This window comes from Polyodon spathula, chromosome 40 (assembly GCF_017654505.1).
Source record: "Polyodon spathula isolate WHYD16114869_AA chromosome 40, ASM1765450v1, whole genome shotgun sequence".
NCBI lineage: Eukaryota > Metazoa > Chordata > Actinopteri > Acipenseriformes > Polyodontidae > Polyodon > Polyodon spathula.
Genome location: NC_054573.1, coordinates 4,137,553 through 4,156,461, shown reverse-complemented (window position 1 = coordinate 4,156,461; position 18,909 = coordinate 4,137,553). Strand labels below are relative to the sequence as shown.

General features: G+C 48.8%; 1 protein-coding gene across 6 annotated transcripts in view; it reads right to left on the bottom strand.

Annotated features, from left to right (window-relative positions):
• Positions 1 to 8,058: 8,058 nt before the first annotated feature.
• The window catches only part of LOC121304932 (MAP/microtubule affinity-regulating kinase 4-like), a 43,191-nt gene continuing 32,340 nt past the window's right edge, over positions 8,059 to 18,909 (bottom strand). Inside the window, exons 12-18 of one of the 6 annotated variants that reach the window (XM_041236376.1) lie at positions 18,679 to 18,862; positions 17,560 to 17,771; positions 14,880 to 14,983; positions 10,905 to 11,180; positions 10,108 to 10,190; positions 9,442 to 9,478; positions 8,059 to 8,407 (exon numbers count right to left, since the gene is read on the bottom strand). In XM_041236376.1, coding sequence (XP_041092310.1) covers positions 8,074 to 8,407; positions 9,442 to 9,478; positions 10,108 to 10,190; positions 10,905 to 11,180; positions 14,880 to 14,983; positions 17,560 to 17,771; positions 18,679 to 18,862 — 1,230 coding nt within the window. In that variant the 3' untranslated portion in view covers positions 8,059 to 8,073. The other 5 variants (XM_041236372.1, XM_041236374.1, XM_041236370.1 and 2 more) reach the window with 5 other exon arrangements.

The following is an 18,909-nucleotide window of genomic DNA, read 5'->3' as shown; positions in this document are numbered from 1 at the left end:
TCTGATTGTGCGGATCTTTCATTTGTTTTTCATGTGCTTGTGTTTCATTCAGTCTCGCACCTGCAGCACTGCTTGCTACTCAGCTTCTGTAGAAAAAGTGGAAGTTCACAGACAGAGTTTCCACGACGTCTTTTATAAGCAGTAATAGATTAAACATAGTTGGCAATACTTCGGGCGATAGCGTGGGTAGAGATTTCAGGAGGCAGTTCTCTTTAGGGAGAGAGTGTGATGTTCATCCTGAACACAGGTTATTAACGTCTTGCAAGGCAGGAAATACAATACATCCAATCACTCAAGAGATTACTCACAACCAATGAAAAGCACAGTTTTGATCTAATGTCACTCATGGTAGTTCCATGCTATAAAAGGGCATATTTTTCCCAATGTCAAAATTGCTTCTTATTACCATATTCTCAAATGACTGGTCAACGAAAAACAAAGGTGTTTTTTGACGCACCCCAGTCTTTCACAGACGTGATTAGTTTCGAAAATAAAACGTTAGCTACATTTTTCTGAAGGAAATTCCCAAATTCACATACTAAATATATGTCAGTGTATTTTAATTTTGAAGTTTAACTCACTGTCTTTAAAACTTTGCAATTTTATTAAAGGCAAATGTGTTTTTGTTGGTGAATCCAGCAGCTGTTTTCACATCCCAAGTTCACAATGTTTTTAAATATGTATAGCATTTTATGACTTTTCCTAAATTGGGGTCATGAACTTATACATAGAAAATAGAGCCTTTGAGATATTTTTTTTTTTTAGAACAGGTCATTACAAATAAGATGTTTGGGGTCACTGTGACCCGTGGCGTTTATCTGTGTAGATTTGCGTGCAGGAATAAAATAAACTTCTTTAATTTGTTATTTTATTATTATACTTGTATTATTACTTCTGAAAATGGCTGCACCTGTATGGAGATATTTATAAATAAAAAAAAAAAAAACAATATATATCTACAAGGCAGAGCCTAATTTTCTCTGTCAGCATTGCAACAGCATCTCCCTGGTGAAGACATTCCAGAATGAGGAGCTCCCACGCTGGCAGTCAAAGATGTTTTATCACAGCTCCTGGACTAAAAGAGCATAAAAGAGTAACATCTTTGCAAATGAAAACAGTTAATCAATTTAAGGCTGTTTAAATTAGTTTGAAATTGCATCGGGTCAATATGACCCAAAACATAACAGACCTAAATTCTGAACATAATAGGAGGGCTAATGACGTTTCAACCTGAATACCTGGTCAGTGTCTTATTTAAAGAACTGCATTTGGGGGGGGGGGGGGGGGGTGTATATTAAAATTGATGTGCGTCTCGGCGGCTATAGGATTCATTTATTCTGCCGAATAAAAAAAAAATAGGAATTCAGGCAGAGAGCGCTGGCATTCTATATACGAATGCCTTTCAATAGAATTATTGTTCTTCTGAGAAAATGACCCTTTTTGGAATGCGACAACGCAATTTTTTTCTGCGTTAATAAATATTGTGTTTAATCGAGAAATATCTTGTAATACATTTACTGTGAAAAAATACAGCCCTAGTTATCATTAAATGCTTAGCAACACGATATCCATCCATCTCCTTCTTCCACACAGCTATTCGCCTTGTATAACCAGGCCGCACTTAATACATTTGATTATTATTTAGTCATTCAGCAGACGCTTTTATCCAAAGTGACTTACAGAGACTAGAGGTTGAACTATGTATCAAACTACCGCTGCAGTCACTTACAATAGGACCACGGTTTGACGTCTCATCCGAAGGACGGAGCACAAGGAGGTTAAGTGACTTGCTCAGGGTCCCACACAGCGAGTCAGTGGAACCTCCTGGTAACAAGCCCCTTTCTCCAGGACTGGACCACCGAGCCTCCATTTAGACTGACCTTTTATGGTTAACAAAATGACAGTAAGTTAGCATAACAGTGTAGTTAAAATAACAGGTAGCTGCCAGTTAAAAATGCTCCAAAACATTACAAAGTAGCCTGACCTCAAATAAGAACAATGGCATTGAATGGGCTAAAACAACACTTGATCAGAACATGGTCACTGTCTTTCATAGAGCTGTAAATCAATTTTCTATCAGGGATAGCAAGACACTTAATGAGCAAACAGTCTGAGTGAAGATTTCCAGCAGAAAACTGGTCCCCAGTGTACTGCTTTCCTAGAACATTTCAGGGACCATCTTACTTGTTAAATTATTATGATTATGAAGCATATTTTTTAAAGAGGAGACAATAATCTACTCAGTGATACTCAGATATTTAGTAAGGGGTCTGCACACTTTTCAACTTGTATCTGCAAAACCATTTATCCCTTACCATGAAGCTTGATATAAACATTATTTAAGCCTTTGCGGGCTTTTCCAATACAGAATGGCGACCTCTCACTCGCTCGCTTAGCAGAGGGGATTGCAAGCAAGAAAGCTGCTTTAAGTCAAAATTATTTAACAAAAGAAAATTATGTGTGAAATACTTCAAAAAAAAATCTTAAAAGTTAAATAAACAAATCTTAAAACTCGTGCCCTCGCACCTCTGCCCGGCACATGTACTTTGAATGTCCCGGGTCGCTTGTTTCGTGATTAAAGTATGTACCATTATCACAAAAGCTGGGTGAACTGTAATTACAATTACATTAAATAAACAACTATAGCCACGACCCTCACCAGGAGAAGTGGATTGATAGTGGATGGGTGGATAAACAGCTGTATTCACATAATGAGACTACAGTCAAATATAAAGCAGAATTTCTGGCAATATGATTCAAAAACAAAAGAAACCTATTTTATATTTTTTCATTCAACTTCTAGATATATTTTCTCCCCCCCCCATGAAAGCAGCCTGAAGAACACAAATGCAGTGATGCTTCCACGAGTACCAGTGCCACAAGAACCACCAGTGCAAACGAGCAGCCATCCTCAGTGAGGGCATCCAAATCAAAATCTCAAAAATATGATGCAGAGTACATTCAGTTCGGGTTTTCAACTTTTGGACAGGTTGCATGCTAGCCCTTACTCTGCCTTGCAGTTAGAAGAAAATTCAATAGACTGGTGTCGATGTCTGGGAGCGGATGCTATGACAAGAAAGCGTAATGGTGTTGTAGCTTTTATAAAGACAAAATCTCCAAAGGCCGTTGCAAGTCATTGCATGCTTCACTTGTTGCCAAAGGTATGGATGATGAGTTTAGCCAGCAAACTGTCAGTACGATAAAAGCGAAGCCCCTGAAACACAGAATGTTTGCTGCGCTTTGTAGTGAAATGAGTCCGAGCCACGAGGTCTCACTGCTCCACTCTGAAGTACGCTGGCTGTCAAGGGGGGCAGTCATGCAAACAGTCTTTGAACTTTGACATGAGCTGAAACAGTTATCAACGGAGAATAACCACCTTGCAAGTTATATTGAAAATCCTACATGGATTCTGAGACTTGCGTACTTGTCAGATTTATTGGGACAGTTAAATGCTCTGAATCAAAGCACCCAAGGACGAGACGGAACTGCGTTACTTGGTTTTGTATTGAGAAACTGGAAGGACCGTGTGAGACGCAGAGAAAAGCATACGAGAAATATTCGTGTTTTGTTTGTTTGTGTCTGTTTAAGGAACTGTCTGCGTTTGTGTATCACGAGATGGCTAAAGACGAATCTGAAGCTGTCGCCTTGGGCCAGCCCAAAACCGGATCAACATTGCACTACACTGTCACAAGAAATAATAAATTGTTATCACCCACCACAAGCACTACTGCACGCCTCAGTACGGCAATACAGATGTCAGCGTCCCAGAAGGGAATGCTCTTCCACTTTTGAAACACTCGTGGGACGCTTTTCAAAACTTGTTTTGAAATCAACGTGTTAATGAAAGGTTTTATTGAATACTTGCTGATCAATACATTGAGTTAGAGTCTCAGCACGCCCTGCTGGTTATTGATCCTCTGCTGCTGAAGGTCTTTCTGAAGTGCTAGTAGAAGCGCCTGTTCTGAAGTGACAGTCCAGCAGTCTCACTCCAGGGAGCGAGGGAGGGTAAAGAAAAGGCAGACAGACTCACAGACTCCAATACTTGTGAATTTTATTTGGCAAGGGTCCATATCCCCCCAGTTTTACATCTAAACGCCCCTCGAGAAGGGCCATCAATATAATAACTTAATTAAAAAAACTCGACCATTTTCTTTTTCTACACAATAATACAAATACAAGCACTCGGAGGGGTTTGTACAAAGACCGAGAGAGAGAGAGAGTGGGAGTGAGGGAGTGAGGGGTAGACAGGTTCAGTGTAGTTAGTCTGTATCAGAGCTGCACTGCAGCAAACAGGCTGCCAGCCTCCCACTGCCCTTCTTTACAAACCTGAGTCCGTCCATTGTTTAGTCAGGGTTCTGCTGCTGGGCAAATGTGCAAAGAAATATAAAACCAGACAAATCTGTAAAAAATGAGTTCTTGGTATAGTATAGTAGAGCGCCTCATCTCTCACTCTGTGTAACAGGGTGAGACGCACTGCTCATGTGACTGACTGTGCTTTGTGCTCCAGTGTTACTCCACACTCCAGTACAGTGAGAATCACAGCCAGTGTACTTTACACTAGGCATTCTCACTCTGCTCACCCCAGCCTCACTGTCTCACTGTCAGTGCATCAAAGAAGGGGGGGGGGGGGGGGGGGGGGGGGGGGGGGAGCATCGTTAACAATTCGTGAGTGCAGACTGGTTTCTGATTGGCTGAGAGACAGACACTTGCTTTCCCAGGATGCACTGCTGCTAAGACACTTCCAGGCTGGTCCAGCAGGGGTCACCATCTTCATCCCAGGCTGAGGGGTGGAGATTCAAAGTTCATTGAGTGCCTAAGTTCTCAGTGTCTTCAATACAGTGCCAGTCCCAGTGTCAGGGAATTGCTTAGGAACTGAGAGGCAGGGGTGTGGGAACCTCCTTGACTGTCACTCTGTCTCTGCCTTCAAAATGCATTCATTCTAATGCAGTCTTTGCAGTCTCAGGCTCACGTTAGAATCAAGTAGATTTGCTTATGTTCCAAGAATTATTTACATCCGTTTAGGATTCAAGCGGATTCTGTTTGCATGCTTTCAAATTCTTTACAGGACTGTACTGTAAACCTACATTCTTATTGCAATATGGCTACAGTGTGATGCAGAAGCTTGTCTCTCTGCAGTCTCTTTAGATTCAAATACACATTCCAACTGGACTGAAAAAAAAAAAAAAAACTGAACTCAAAAAGAATCTACTTTGAATTCAAGACTACCAGAATCCCGAAAGAGGCTGCAGTGAGAACAAGCTCTGAATGCCTTTCTTTCTCCTGGGAATGCCAGGGGGTCCTAGGACACACAAAGGGGTCCAGACCTGCAATTATAATACTGCTTTAGTGAAGAGAAACTTTCCCATCCTGCCCTCCACAGGATCGAGAGAGGAATGGAATTACAACAGGGATTGGAATCACAATACCAACATGTAACAAAATCAAATACAAAACTGAGTGTGAATAGGAGAGCAGGTTCCCCAGACCAGCCTACGGGCTGAGCTTCCCTGAAACAGCAAAGGAGCCTGTGGCTCCCTCCCTGCCCCTTCCTCCTATCTGCTCTCTCCTTCCATCACCCCTTCTCTACATTTTCTGTCTCACTCCATCTCTCTGACTCCCTCTCCACCAGCTCTCCTGTGTTTCAGTGTCTTGTCTAAACGTACACTAACAAGGATGTGCACAATTCAATCTCTATCTGTCTCTATCTCACCCTTGTATCATTCATGGGACTATGTTTCAAATTCTTGCTTGTTTCAGCTTCTTATCATTTTTACAATTTGAGCTCAGCAATGTTCACAGCAATCACTACTCAATTCTTTACAATCTGAAAAGGAGTCGATGTTGTTAACATGAACCAATACTTTAAACTCAGAAACTAGGACCAGAGGACAGTGTGAAAAGGAAGTGGAGACAGACTGAGGACAGAGAGTGGTGAGGGGGTGGAATGGGCTGCCTAGTCATGTTGTTGAAGGAGACTCTTCTTCACACAGAGTGGGGAGGGGATGGAATGGGCTGCCTAGTCATGTTGTTGAAGGAGACTCTTCTTTACTCAGAGAGTGGTGAGGGGATGGAATGGGCTGCCTAGTCATGTTGTTGAAGGAGACTCTTCTTTACTCAGAGAGTGGTGAGGGGATGGAATGGGCTGTCTAGTCATATTGTTGAAGGAGACGCTTCTTCACACAGAGAGTGGTGAGGGGGTGGAATGGGCTGCCTAGTCATGTTGTTGAAGGAGACTCTTCTTTACTCAGAGAGTGGTGAGGGGATGGAATGGGCTGTCTAGTCATGTTGTTGAAGGAGACTCTTCTTCACACAGAGTGGTGAGGGGATGGAATGGGCTGCCTAGTCATGTTGTTGAAGGAGACTCTTCTTCACACAGAGAGTGGTGAGGGGGTGGAATGGGCTGCCTAGTCATGTTGTTGAAGGAGACTCTTCTTCACACAGAGAGTGGTGAGGGGATGGAATGGACTGTCTAGTCATGTTGTTGAAGGAGACTCTTCTTCACACAGAGTGGTGAGGGGATGGAATGGGCTGCCTAGTCATGTTGTTGAAGGAGACTCTTCTTCACACAGAGAGTGGGGAGGAGATGGAATGGGCTGCCTAGTCATGTTGTTGAAGGAGACTCTTCTTCACACAGAGAGTGGGGAGGGGATGGAATGGGCTGCCTAGTCATGTTGAGGCAGAATTACTGGGATCCTTATCACCGATTTGACAAGTTCTGAGATCAACCAGACGAGATCTGATGAGCGGAACGGACTCCTCTCGGTCGTAAACTTTCTAACCCATCCTGTGAACGACAGTAGGGCGAGAGGGAGATTGAACTGTACTTCCTGTTTAGGGACAATCAAGAAAAACGGAAGCATCCCTTTTTAATTATAGTATATTTAAAGAGGAGCCCATTATCTCTTCAGGGTGTTCAGTAAGTAAGGGGTCAGGGTGTGATAAACGAATGCCTCACCCCCAGTCATTCCATTGTAACTGCTACTGTATACATTACTATATCATACACACTGTTGAGTTCTCTTTCCTATAGACCTCTATACAGCTCTGCAGTGTTTTGACAGTCCATTCAGTATTATATAGCTGTGGAGAGACTTTGTGGAGATGATTGATTTGTAGAAAAAGGGGTGCCACAGTTTCTCCTAACAAGTTAACAATGAAATCAATTAGGGGGAAATAAATCAAAATACTGAGCCAATTCACTCCCCAATTAAAATACCTCTATTTCCTGCTTTCTATATGTAGTGCAGAGCACAACCAAGTGGCCACTCATTAAAATTACATCTAAAGGGAGAGGGAGGAGAGAGGTAGTGGAGAGAGAGAGAGAGAGAGAGAGAGAGAGAGAGAGAGAGAGAGAGAGAGAGAGAGAGAGAGAATGGGAAATCATACTTTTCTTCCCACCTTTGTAAACGAAGAGATTTATTTGTTCTTTAAATAGCAGCTGGAAACTAAATATAATAACGAATAAAAAAAGAAAAAAGAAAAAAAAAGGGGGGGGTGGGAGGACAGGGTGGAGAGGGGATAAGGAGTGTCTTACTCACCACCCCCTAAACGCTACATTTTCTTGAAGATTTGAAAGGAGGGTTTGCTGGGTTTGCTGTGTCTTTTCAAGTTTCAAGCCCCACACTTTCTCTCCCTCCTCAGAGCTACACATACTTGAGAAGTTTTGTAGATGAGAGGAGAGGAGAGAGGTGTGTGTGGGTGGGAGGTTGGGTGAGAGTGTGTGGGTGTGTGTGTCAGGTGTGGGAAGGTATTACTATCAATGTGGGCACAAAATTTGAGAAAATGTCCCCAGAAAGACTAACTCCTGAAAAAGCAATGTTGTGGGGACTTCCACACTTTGTAAATATGCTTTTAAAAAAAATAAAAATAAAAAGTGGCAAAATATTGAGTTTGTTGTCGGCTTTCACCCTGTGCGGAGTTTTGTCTGACTGGAGTTAGAAATAGTAACAAAAAATATAGTGAGAGTCAATGAGAAGTCCCCACAAGTATAAGAATACAAACGTACGTGTGTGTGTGTGCGCGTGTGTGCGCTTCAAGTTTCAATCCCCCCCCCCCACACCCCACACCCCACCCTTAGAGGTGCAGCTCCTTGCTGATCCGGCTGGCGATGTCCCGGAAGCCCGTGGGCGCCCCCCAGAGTCTTCGGAAGCGCACTGCACTGGTGAGGAGGGGTCCAGCGGGGAGCTGGCACACCTCCGCCTCAAACACCACGCGCGTTCCCCCCACCCCCTGCGTGCAGGACAGCAGGAACGGGCCGGCCTGGTGAACCTGACACCCACAGCCCTGAGCCCCCTCCCTCACCGCCCCGAGCACCTCCGAGGGGTCCCGCCCCACCCTCACACTCCAGCCAGGTCCCCGCCCGCTCCCCCCGGACTCGAGCGCTTTCGAATCCCCAGGTACAGAGCCACTGCAAGAGAGGAGGGGGGGAGAGATTGTATTATATATTATTATTATTATTATTATTATTATTTACCACCATTATAAAGCACAAGCTAAGACATACTTATCTAATGGCTTGACAGACGTTAGACGTTGTAGATTGTCAAGCAACAGAACCGTGGGGTCCATTAAACTAATGTGAATGAGAGAAACAGTCCTGTGAGTGAGGAGACTGCAATGAACGAGAGAATTCCTATCGGAGGACCAAGCCAATGAAGCATCTTTAACAGGGAGCCCCTGTGAGAGGAGCCTGAGCTGTGATTGACAGGGCAGTGATGGTTAGACCCCCCGGCGCTGGGATCAGTTGAAGAGTTGAAGTTTTCCTATAGACCTCTATACAGCTCTGCAGTGCTGAGAGTGGAGATCTCTTTCCTATAGACCTCTATACAGATCTGCAGTGTTCAGGGTGGAGTTCTCTTTCCTATAGACCTCTATGCAGCTCTGCAGTGTTGAGAGTGGAGTTCTCTTTCCTATAGACCTCTATACAGCTCTGCAGTGTCGAGAGTGGAGATCTCTTTCCTATAGACCTCTATGCAGCTCTGCAGTGTTGAGAGTGGAGCTCTCTTTCCTATAGACCTCTATACAGCTCTGCAGTGTTGAGAGTGGAGCTCTCTTTCCTATAGACCTCTATACAGCTCTGCAGTGTTGAGAGTGGAGATCTCTTTCCTATAGACCTCTATACAGCTCTGCAGTGTTGAGAGTGGAGATCTCTTTCCTATAGACCTCTATACAGCTCTGCAGTGTTGAGAGTGGAGTTCTCTTTCCTATAGACCTCTATACAACTATGCAGTGTTGAGAGTGGAGATCTCTTTCCTATAGACCTCTATACAGCTCTGCAGTGTTGAGAGTGGAGTTCTTTTTCCTATAGACCTCTATACAGCTCTGCAGTGTTGAGAGTGGAGCTCTCTTTCCTATAGACCTCTATACAGCTCTGCAGTGTTGAGAGTGGAGCTCTCTTTCCTATAGACCTCTATACAGCTCTACAGTGTTGAGTTGTCTTACCTTGTGATCGGAGGTCTGCAGACTCTCTCAGGTTCGTCTGTGACCCTCGATAAAAAACAGAAAAAAATCACAATTAGAAATGAAAGAGCTAGAGACACAGAGAGAGAGAGAGACGCTCTCCCTGCTAGCTAGATGACACGTCACTGAATGAAGGGTTAAAGGTTTTTGTGGAAGTCTAGGGGACACATTCTGTCTGCCACGATCCAGCTGCACAGCTTGACTGGACCCATAGCTGGAGACAGACAGACACATTTCCACCCTGGCGTTGTTAAACCATTCAATCTAAATCCACAAGTACAGCACACTGCCAGGCCAGAGAGACACGAGAGAGTGAAGAGACAGAGACACACAGACAGATAGACATATAGACAGACAGAAACACACACACAGACAGACAGAGACACACACAGACAGAAACGCAGACAGACTGACAGGACAGTAAGAGGAGAGACTAGCTAACTGTTTTATACCCCTGCGATAGATAGGACAGTAAGAGGACAGTAAGAGGAGAGACTTACTAACTGTGTTAGGGGGCAGACATATAGACAGAGAGAGACAGAGAGACAGGACAGTAAGAGGAGAGACGTATTAACTGTGGTAGAGGGCAGGCATATAGACAGATACAGAGAGAGACAGAGAGACAGGACAGTAAGAGGAGAGACTTACTAACTGTTTTAGATGCCTGCGGTAGAGGGCAGCCGGAGACAGATTTGTTTGAGTTCTGTCGTTTAGACGGGTCAAGAGTGACCCTGGAGAGAAAGAGAAAGAGAAAGAGAGGGAGGGAGGAGATCAAACAAAGACTGGAGCAGGAAGCAAAAAAAAACAAGACTGAGAACACAGGTCAGCGCAGCCAGCAGGGAAGAGGCAGCGAGAAGCATCCTGGTATTACACCTCCCCTCCCTCTCTCCATCCCTCTCTCCATCCCTCCCTCCCTCTACAACTCCCCCTCCCAATCCACCTCCACCTCCCTCTCTCCTACTACACACCCATTCCTCTCCATCCCTCCATCCACACCTCCCCCTCTCTCCCTCTACACCTCCATCTCCCTCTCCATCCCTCTCCTTCCCTCTACACCTCTCACCCTCCCTCTCTCCATCCCTCCCTTCACCTCCTCTGCATCCCACCATTAACACCTCCCTCCCTCTATACCTGTCTCCCCTCCCTCTCTCCATCAACATCTGTCTCCCCCTCTCCATCCATCCCTCTACACCTGTCTTCCCATTTCTCCCTCTACACCTCTCCCCCTCCCTCTCTCCATCCCCCTCTCCCCATCCCTCCTTCTACATCTGTCTCCCTGTCCCCCTCTCCATCCATCCCTCTACACCTGTCTTCCCATTTCTCCCTCTACACCTCTCCCCCTCTCTCTCCCCCCCCCACCTCACCCCTCCCTCATATCTCCCTTCCCCTGTGTGTCAGTTTGGTTTTCTTGGCTCTCCCCCCTCCCCTTCTCCCCTCTCTCTTACCTGCGGGTCAGTTTGGAGGTCAGCTTGCTGAATAGGTTGGATGTGGCCCGGCTGCGTGCATGTGGCAGGGGGGAGGCATCGTGGGAGAGGGTGGGGGACGTGGGGGGGTGTGAGGGTCCCCGCCGGTCCCGGAGCTGCCCTCCGTGGAAGGTGCTGCGGATGGAGGAGCCGCGAGAGAGGCGAGAGCGCTCCCCGCTGGAGGAGGAGGAGCAGGACGCCCCCGCAGCAATGCTGTGAGAGGAGGGGGAGGGGGGCGGGACACGGTGAGACACGGTGCTAGGGGAGGAAGAGAGAGAGAGAGATAAAGAGAGAGAGAGAATAAATGCACTTTAAGTACGCACTCCATTAAAGAAGGCAAATACAGCTTTATTCCTAATAAAGAGGATTGTGTTTTCTGCACAGTGCAGTGTATACACTGTGTTACAGGGCTGGTCTCCAGTGCAGTGTATAGACCGTGTTACAGGGCTGGTCTCCAGTGCGGTGTATAGACTGTGTTACAGGGCTGGTCTCCAGTGCAGTGTATACACTGTGTTACAGGGCTGGTCTCCAGTGCGGTGTATAGACTGTGTTACAGGGCTGGTCTCCAGTGCGGTGTATAGACTGTGTTACAGGGCTGGTCTCCAGTGCAGTGTATAGACTGTGTTTCAGGGCTGGTCTCCAGTGCAGTGTATAGACTGTGTTTCAGGGCTGGTCTCCAGTGCAGTGTATAGACTGTGTTTCAGGGCTGGTCTCCAGTGCAGTGTATAGACTGTGTTTCAGGGCTGGTCTCCAGTGCAGTGTATAGACTGTGTTTCAGGGCTGGTCTCCAGTGCAGTGTATAGACTGTGTTACAGGGCTGGTCTCCAGTGCAGTGTATAGACTGTGTTTCAGGGCTGGTCTCCAGTGCAGTGTATAGACTGTGTTTCAGGGCTGGTCTCCAGTGCAGTGTATAGACTGTGTTTCAGGGCTGGTCTCCAGTGCAGTGTATAGACTGTGTTACAGGGCTGGTCTCCAGTGCAGTGTATAGACTGTGTTTCAGGGCTGGTCTCCAGTGCAGTGTATAGACTGTGTTACAGGGCTGGTCTCCAGTGCAGTGTATAGACTGTGTTACAGGGCTGGTCTCCAGTGCAGTGTATAGACTGTGTTACAGGGCTGGTCTCCAGTGCAGTGTATAGACTGTGTTACAGGGCTGGTCTCCAGTGCAGTGTATAGACTGTGTTACAGGGCTGGTCTCCAGTGCAGTGTATAGACTGTGTTACAGGGCTGGTCTCCAGTGCAGTGTATAGACTGTGTTACAGGGCTGGTCTCCAGTGCAGTGTATAGACTGTGTTTCAGGGCTGGTCTCCAGTGCAGTGTATAGACTGTGTTACAGGGCTGGTCTCCAGTGCAGTGTATAGACTGTGTTACAGGGCTGGTCTCCAGTGCAGTGTATAGACTGTGTTACAGGGCTGGTCTCCAGTGCAGTGTATAGACTGTGTTTCAGGGCTGGTCTCCAGTGCAGTGTATAGACTGTGTTTCAGGGCTGGTCTCCAGTGCAGTGTATAGACTGTGTTACAGGGCTGGTCTCCAGTGCAGTGTATAGACTGTGTTACAGGGCTGGTCTCCAGTGCAGTGTATAGGCTGTGTTTCAGGGCTGGTCTCCAGTGCAGTGTATAGACTGTGTTTCAGGGCTGGTCTCCAGTGCAGTGTATAGACTGTGTTACAGGGCTGGTCTCCAGTGCGGTGTATAGACTGTGTTACAGGGCTGGTCTCCAGTGCGGTGTATAGACTGTGTTACAGGGCTGGTCTCCAGTGCAGTGTATAGACCGTGTTTCAGGGCTGGTCTCCAGTGCAGTGTATAGACTGTGTTACAGGGCTGGTCTCCAGTGCAGTGTATAGGCTGTGTTTCAGGGCTGGTCTCCAGTGCAGTGTATAGACTGTGTTACAGGGCTGGTCTCCAGTGCAGTGTATAGACTGTGTTACAGGGCTGGTCTCCAGTGCAGTGTATAGACTGTGTTACAGGGCTGGTCTCCAGTGCAGTGTATAGACTGTGTTTCAGGGCTGGTCTCCAGTGCAGTGTATAGACTGTGTTTCAGGGCTGGTCTCCAGTGCAGTGTATAGACTGTGTTTCAGGGCTGGTCTCCAGTGCAGTGTATAGACTGTGTTACAGGGCTGGTCTCCAGTGCAGTGTATAGACTGTGTTACAGGGCTGGTCTCCAGTGCAGTGTATAGACTGTGTTACAGGGCTGGTCTCCAGTGCAGTGTATAGACTGTGTTTCAGGGCTGGTCTCCAGTGCAGTGTATAGACTGTGTTACAGGGCTGGTCTCCAGTGCAGTGTATAGACTGTGTTACAGGGCTGGTCTCCAGTGCAGTGTATAGACTGTGTTTCAGGGCTGGTCTCCAGTGCAGTGTATAGACTGTGTTACAGGGCTGGTCTCCAGTGCAGTGTATAGACTGTGTTACAGGGCTGGTCTCCAGTGCAGTGTATAGACTGTGTTACAGGGCTGGTCTCCAGTGCAGTGTATAGACTGTGTTACAGGGCTGGTCTCCAGTGCAGTGTATAGACTGTGTTACAGGGCTGGTCTCCAGTGCAGTGTATAGACTGTGTTACAGGGCTGGTCTCCAGTGCAGTGTATAGACTGTGTTACAGGGCTGGTCTCCAGTGCAGTGTATAGACTGTGTTACAGGGCTGGTCTCCAGTGCAGTGTATAGACTGTGTTACAGGGCTGGTCTCCAGTGCGGTGTATAGACTGTGTTTCAGGGCTGGTCTCCAGTGCAGTGTATAGACTGTGTTTCAGGGCTGGTCTCCAGTGCAGTGTATAGACTGTGTTTCAGGGCTGGTCTCCAGTGCAGTGTATAGACTGTGTTACAGGGCTGGTCTCCAGTGCAGTGTATAGACTGTGTTACAGGGCTGGTCTCCAGTGCAGTGTATAGACTGTGTTTCAGGGCTGGTCTCCAGTGCAGTGTATAGACTGTGTTACAGGGCTGGTTCCAGTGCAGTGTATAGCTCAGGGCTGGTCTCCAGTGCAGTGTATAGACTGTGTTTCAGGGCTGGTCTCCAGTGCAGTGTATAGACTGTGTTTCAGGGCTGGTCTCCAGTGCAGTGTATAGACTGTGTTTCAGGGCTGGTCTCCAGTGCAGTGTATAGACTGTGTTTCAGGGCTGGTCTCCAGTGCAGTGTATAGACTGTGTTTCAGGGCTGGTCTCCAGTGCAGTGTATAGACTGTGTTTCAGGGCTGGTCTCCAGTGCAGTGTATAGACTGTGTTTCAGGGCTGGTCTCCAGTGCGGTGTATAGACTGTGTTACAGGGCTGGTCTCCAGTGCAGTGTATAGACTGTGTTTCAGGGCTGGTCTCCAGTGCAGTGTATAGACTGTGTTACAGGGCTGGTCTCCAGTGCAGTGTATAGACTGTGTTTCAGGGCTGGTCTCCAGTGCAGTGTATAGACTGTGTTTCAGGGCTGGTCTCCAGTGCAGTGTATAGACTGTGTTTCAGGGCTGGTCTCCAGTGCAGTGTATAGACTGTGTTACAGGGTTGGTCTCCAGTGCAGTGTATAGACTGTGTTTCAGGGCTGGTCTCCAGTGCAGTGTATAGACTGTGTTACAGGGCTGGTCTCCAGTGCAGTGTATAGACTGTGTTTCAGGGCTGGTCTCCAGTGCAGTGTATAGACTGTGTTTCAGGGCTGGTCTCCAGTGCAGTGTATAGACTGTGTTTCAGGGCTGGTCTCCAGTGCAGTGTATAGACTGTGTTACAGGGCTGGTCTCCAGTGCAGTGTATAGACTGTGTTTCAGGGCTGGTCTCCAGTGCAGTGTATAGACTGTGTTTCAGGGCTGGTCTCCAGTGCAGTGTATAGGCTGTGTTTCAGGGCTGGTCTCCAGTGCAGTGTATACGCTGTGTCTCAGGGCTGGTCTCTCTGCTCTCCTCTCGTACCTGTTCTCCTTGCCGTTCTGCAGCAGAGAGTGCTTCTCGGTGCTCGAGCGGTCAGTGCACACATATGTGTTCCGCCGGGTCATCGTACCTGTTCTCCTTGCCGTTCTGCAGCAGAGAGTGCTTCTCGGTGCTCGAGCGGTCAGTGCACACATATGTGTTCCGCCGGGTCATCGCGCTGGCTGGGATGTTATTCTGAAACACAAGAGTACGGCCTGTCAGAAACAGATACACATACAGAGACAGGAACACAGGCACACACACTCAGAGCTAGGGTTACTTCTTCCATCCTGACTATTCCTACACTGCTTCACAGTGACATGACTAATTCATAAAAAAGATACAAAAGGATAGTGTCCTAGTGTGAATACCAGTAAGCTATTAATTGTATCGTGAGCAGGTCAGTCAGTTTGTAACACACAATTCTACATGACCGCTAAAGCTGACCTGGGTGTAACCTACTGGGCATCTCTGCACACCCTCACTGCCCTCAGGGAATCTCTGCACACCCTCGCTGCCCTCAGGGCATCTCTGCACACCCTCGCTGACCTCAGGGCATCTCTGCACGCCCTCGCTGCCCTCAGGGAATCTCTGCACAGTCCTCTCTCACTGCACCACTGTCCAGTTTTTATTCCTATTTATTTATTTATTTTAATTGTTGCAGGCTGCTGACACACATCTCAATAAACTGACGTTTTATTGGATTTGGGTTAGTCAAAGTGGGTGACTAACCCACAGATTCCGAGTTTGGGGGACAAAACCGCATCCAGCGCAGCCAGTCCTGAGAGCACCCAGCACACAGCCAGTCCTGAGAGCACACAGCCAGTCCTGAGAGCACACAGCCAGTCCTGAGAGCACCCAGCACCCAGCCAGTCCTGAGAGCACACAGCACACAGCCAGTCCTGAGAGCACACAGCCAGTCCTGAGAGCACACAGCACACAGCCAGTCCTGAGAGCACACAGCCATTCCTGAGAGCACCCAGCACACAGCCAGTCCTGAGAGCACACAGCCAGTCCTGAGAGCACACAGCACCCAGCCAGTCCTGAGAGCACACAGCCAGTCCTGAGAGCACACAGCCAGTCCTGAGAGCACACAGCACACAGCCAGTCCTGAGAGCACACAGCCATTCCTGAGAGCACCCAGCACACAGCCAGTCCTGAGAGCACACAGCCAGTCCTGAGAGCACACAGCACCCAGCCAGTCCTGAGAGCACACAGCCAGTCCTGAGAGCACACAGCCAGTCCTGAGAGCACAGTCCAGCACACAGCCAGACCTGAGAGCACACAGCCAGTCCTGAGAGCACACAGCCAGTCCTGAGAGCACACAGCACCCAGCCAGTCCTGAGAGCACACAGCCAGTCCTGAGAGCACCCAGCACACAGCCAGTCCTGAGAGCACCCAGCACACAGCCAGTCCTGACAGCACACAGCCAGTCCTGAGAGCACACAGCACACAGCCAGTCCTGAGAGCACACAGCCAGTCCTGAGAGCACACAGCACACAGCCAGTCCTGAGAGCACACAGCCAGTCCTGAGAGCACACAGCCAGTCCTGAGAGCACCCAGCACACAGCCAGTCCTGAGAGCACACAGCCAGTCCTGAGAGCACACAGCACACAGCCAGTCCTGAGAGCACACAGCACCCAGCCAGTCCTGAGAGCACACAGCCAGTCCTGAGAGCACCCAGCACCCAGCCAGTCCTGAGAGCACCCAGCACACAGCCAGTCCTGAGAGCACACAGCCAGTCCTGAGAGCACACAGCCAGTCCTGAGAGCACACAGCACACAGCCAGTCCTGAGAGCACACAGCCAGTCCTGAGAGCACACAGCACACAGCCAGTCCTGAGAGCACACAGCCAGTCCTGAGAGCACACAGCCAGTCCTGAGAGCACACAGCACACAGCCAGTCCTGAGAGCACACAGCCAGTCCTGAGAGCACACAGCCAGTCCTGAGAGCACCCAGCACCCAGCCAGTCCTGAGAGCACACAGCACACAGCCAGTCCTGAGAGCACACAGCCAGCCCTGACAGCACACAGCACACAGCCAGTCCTGAGAGCACACAGCCAGTCCTGACAGCACACAGCACATAGCCAGTCCTGAGAGCACACAGCCAGTCCTGAGAGCACACAGCACACAGCCAGTCCTGAGAGCACACAGCCAGTCCTGAGAGCACACAGCCAGTCCTGAGAGCACACAGCCAGTCCTGACACAGCCAGCACACAGCCAGTCCTGACACAGCGAGCACACAGCCAGTCCTGACACAGCCAGCACACAGCCAGTCCTGACACAGCCAGCACACAGCCAGTCCTGACAGACCCAGCACATAGCCTCGGGTGTGTCTTGAATTCCAAAATGAGACCAGTTCAAATAATATTCACCAGGACCAGCGGAAATGAATCAGTTACTGGATACTGGATCTCAGCCTGCTGCTCTGTATTCAGTGCATGTGTTACCAATGGGATGTGACGGGACATGACTTATAATTAAATAAATAAAACACAGCCTGCTAATTACAGTTATTATGTAATGAGGGCAGTGAAGCAGCATCTCAATACAACCCAATTAGAGCTGCTCGTCTTCCAAGGATCTCATCCACTCCTTTAATAAAGCCTTTCACACATAGCAGAGAAAGAAAGCACAACCCCCCTCTCACCCTGTATCCCTCTCTGGTACTCACAGTGGTCATGCTGTACCACCCTTTCTCTGGTCCCCCTGTACCCCCCTCTCTCTGGTACTCACAGTGGTCTCCCTGTACCCCTCTCTCTGGTACTCACAGTGGCGACGCTGGCCTCTTTGCGCCTCTCCGGTATCTCTGCCTTGTTGGGGTTGTTGGCACTGCTCACCATGGGGCTGCTCGGGGGGATGGTGCGGCTCCCCACCGCGCTGCAGCTCGCCTTGCGGGACACCATGCGCTCCTCCTTCAGATCAGAGTCCCCCGTGCTGGGGGAGCTGCGCTTCGGGAGAGCGGCCGGGAGGGAGGGGCCGCCTGGGGCAAGGGAGAGAGAGGAGAGGATTAGAACAGAGAGAGAGGGCGAGAGGAGAGAGGGGCAGTGTGTCAGTTGCCACGACTGGAGTGTCCCTCACTGCTGCCAGCATTGCCTGCACGTTTGGAGGAGCCAGCACTTCCGCTGTCAGCATTGCCACTACCAGCGATGCCACTGCTGGCTGCAGGTCTGGAGGAAGTAACATTTCCACTGCTGAAGTGCCCCGCAAACCTGTCAGCATTGCCACTAGCAGCATTTGCACTGCCTGAATACCTCGTCCCGCTGTCAGCAGTGAGGACACCCTGGCAAAAGGAAGAGGCGAGGAGACCTCCACCACAGCCCCGATCACCAACCCGCCCACAAGGATCCACATGGGGAAAGAGGGACACGGTTGGTGTTTTGGAGGGGAGGTGGCCGATGGCGGCCGTGTGTGCTGCGCACACAGGGGGAGGTGTGTGGCAGTGTGGCTGGGAAAGCCCTGCCGGTGCACGAGTATGTGTGTTGGTGTGGGAAACACTGCCTGAACAGAGTGATCACGGGTGTTAGTGAGAAGTAATGGTTTGAGTTCATGTTGGTGTTGGAGAGAGGGGATGTGTTTTCGTGTTCTGTGATGTCCCATCTGTTTTGTTTACTTGAGTGTTTTGTGTAGACCATTTATTTTGGCCATTGTGCCATTTTATTTGGTAATGTGTTCTGTTAGCGTTTGTTCCTGAGTTTATTTATTATGAAACATGCGCGTTGGCGTTTGAAACTGCAACTTCTGGTATCTAACAGCATTGCCAGTGACGCTGTCCTGTCACAAGCAGGTTAAGAGAATCTTCTGCACAGGTGGGGCGTTTTTGGAAGAGGAGCCTGTGTGAGGGGTGAGGGGGGAGGGTTAGGGTTTAGGGTCTGGCTTGTTGGACTCACAGAAGTCCGAGTGCCTGCGCTGCCTGTGGTAAGTGGAGGAGCTGCGCTGGCTCTTGCTGTGCGAGGATGACGATGACGTCGTCGATGATGTCGGGTGCTTGCTGGTTCCGTTGGTGATGTCATTACTGGGGCGGAGCCGGGCCAGAGAGAGGCTGCTGCCAGAGCGTGAGTCTAGGCCATCCAGCTGGAATCGAGAGAGAAAACACAACAGAGCTGAATCAGAACAGAAAC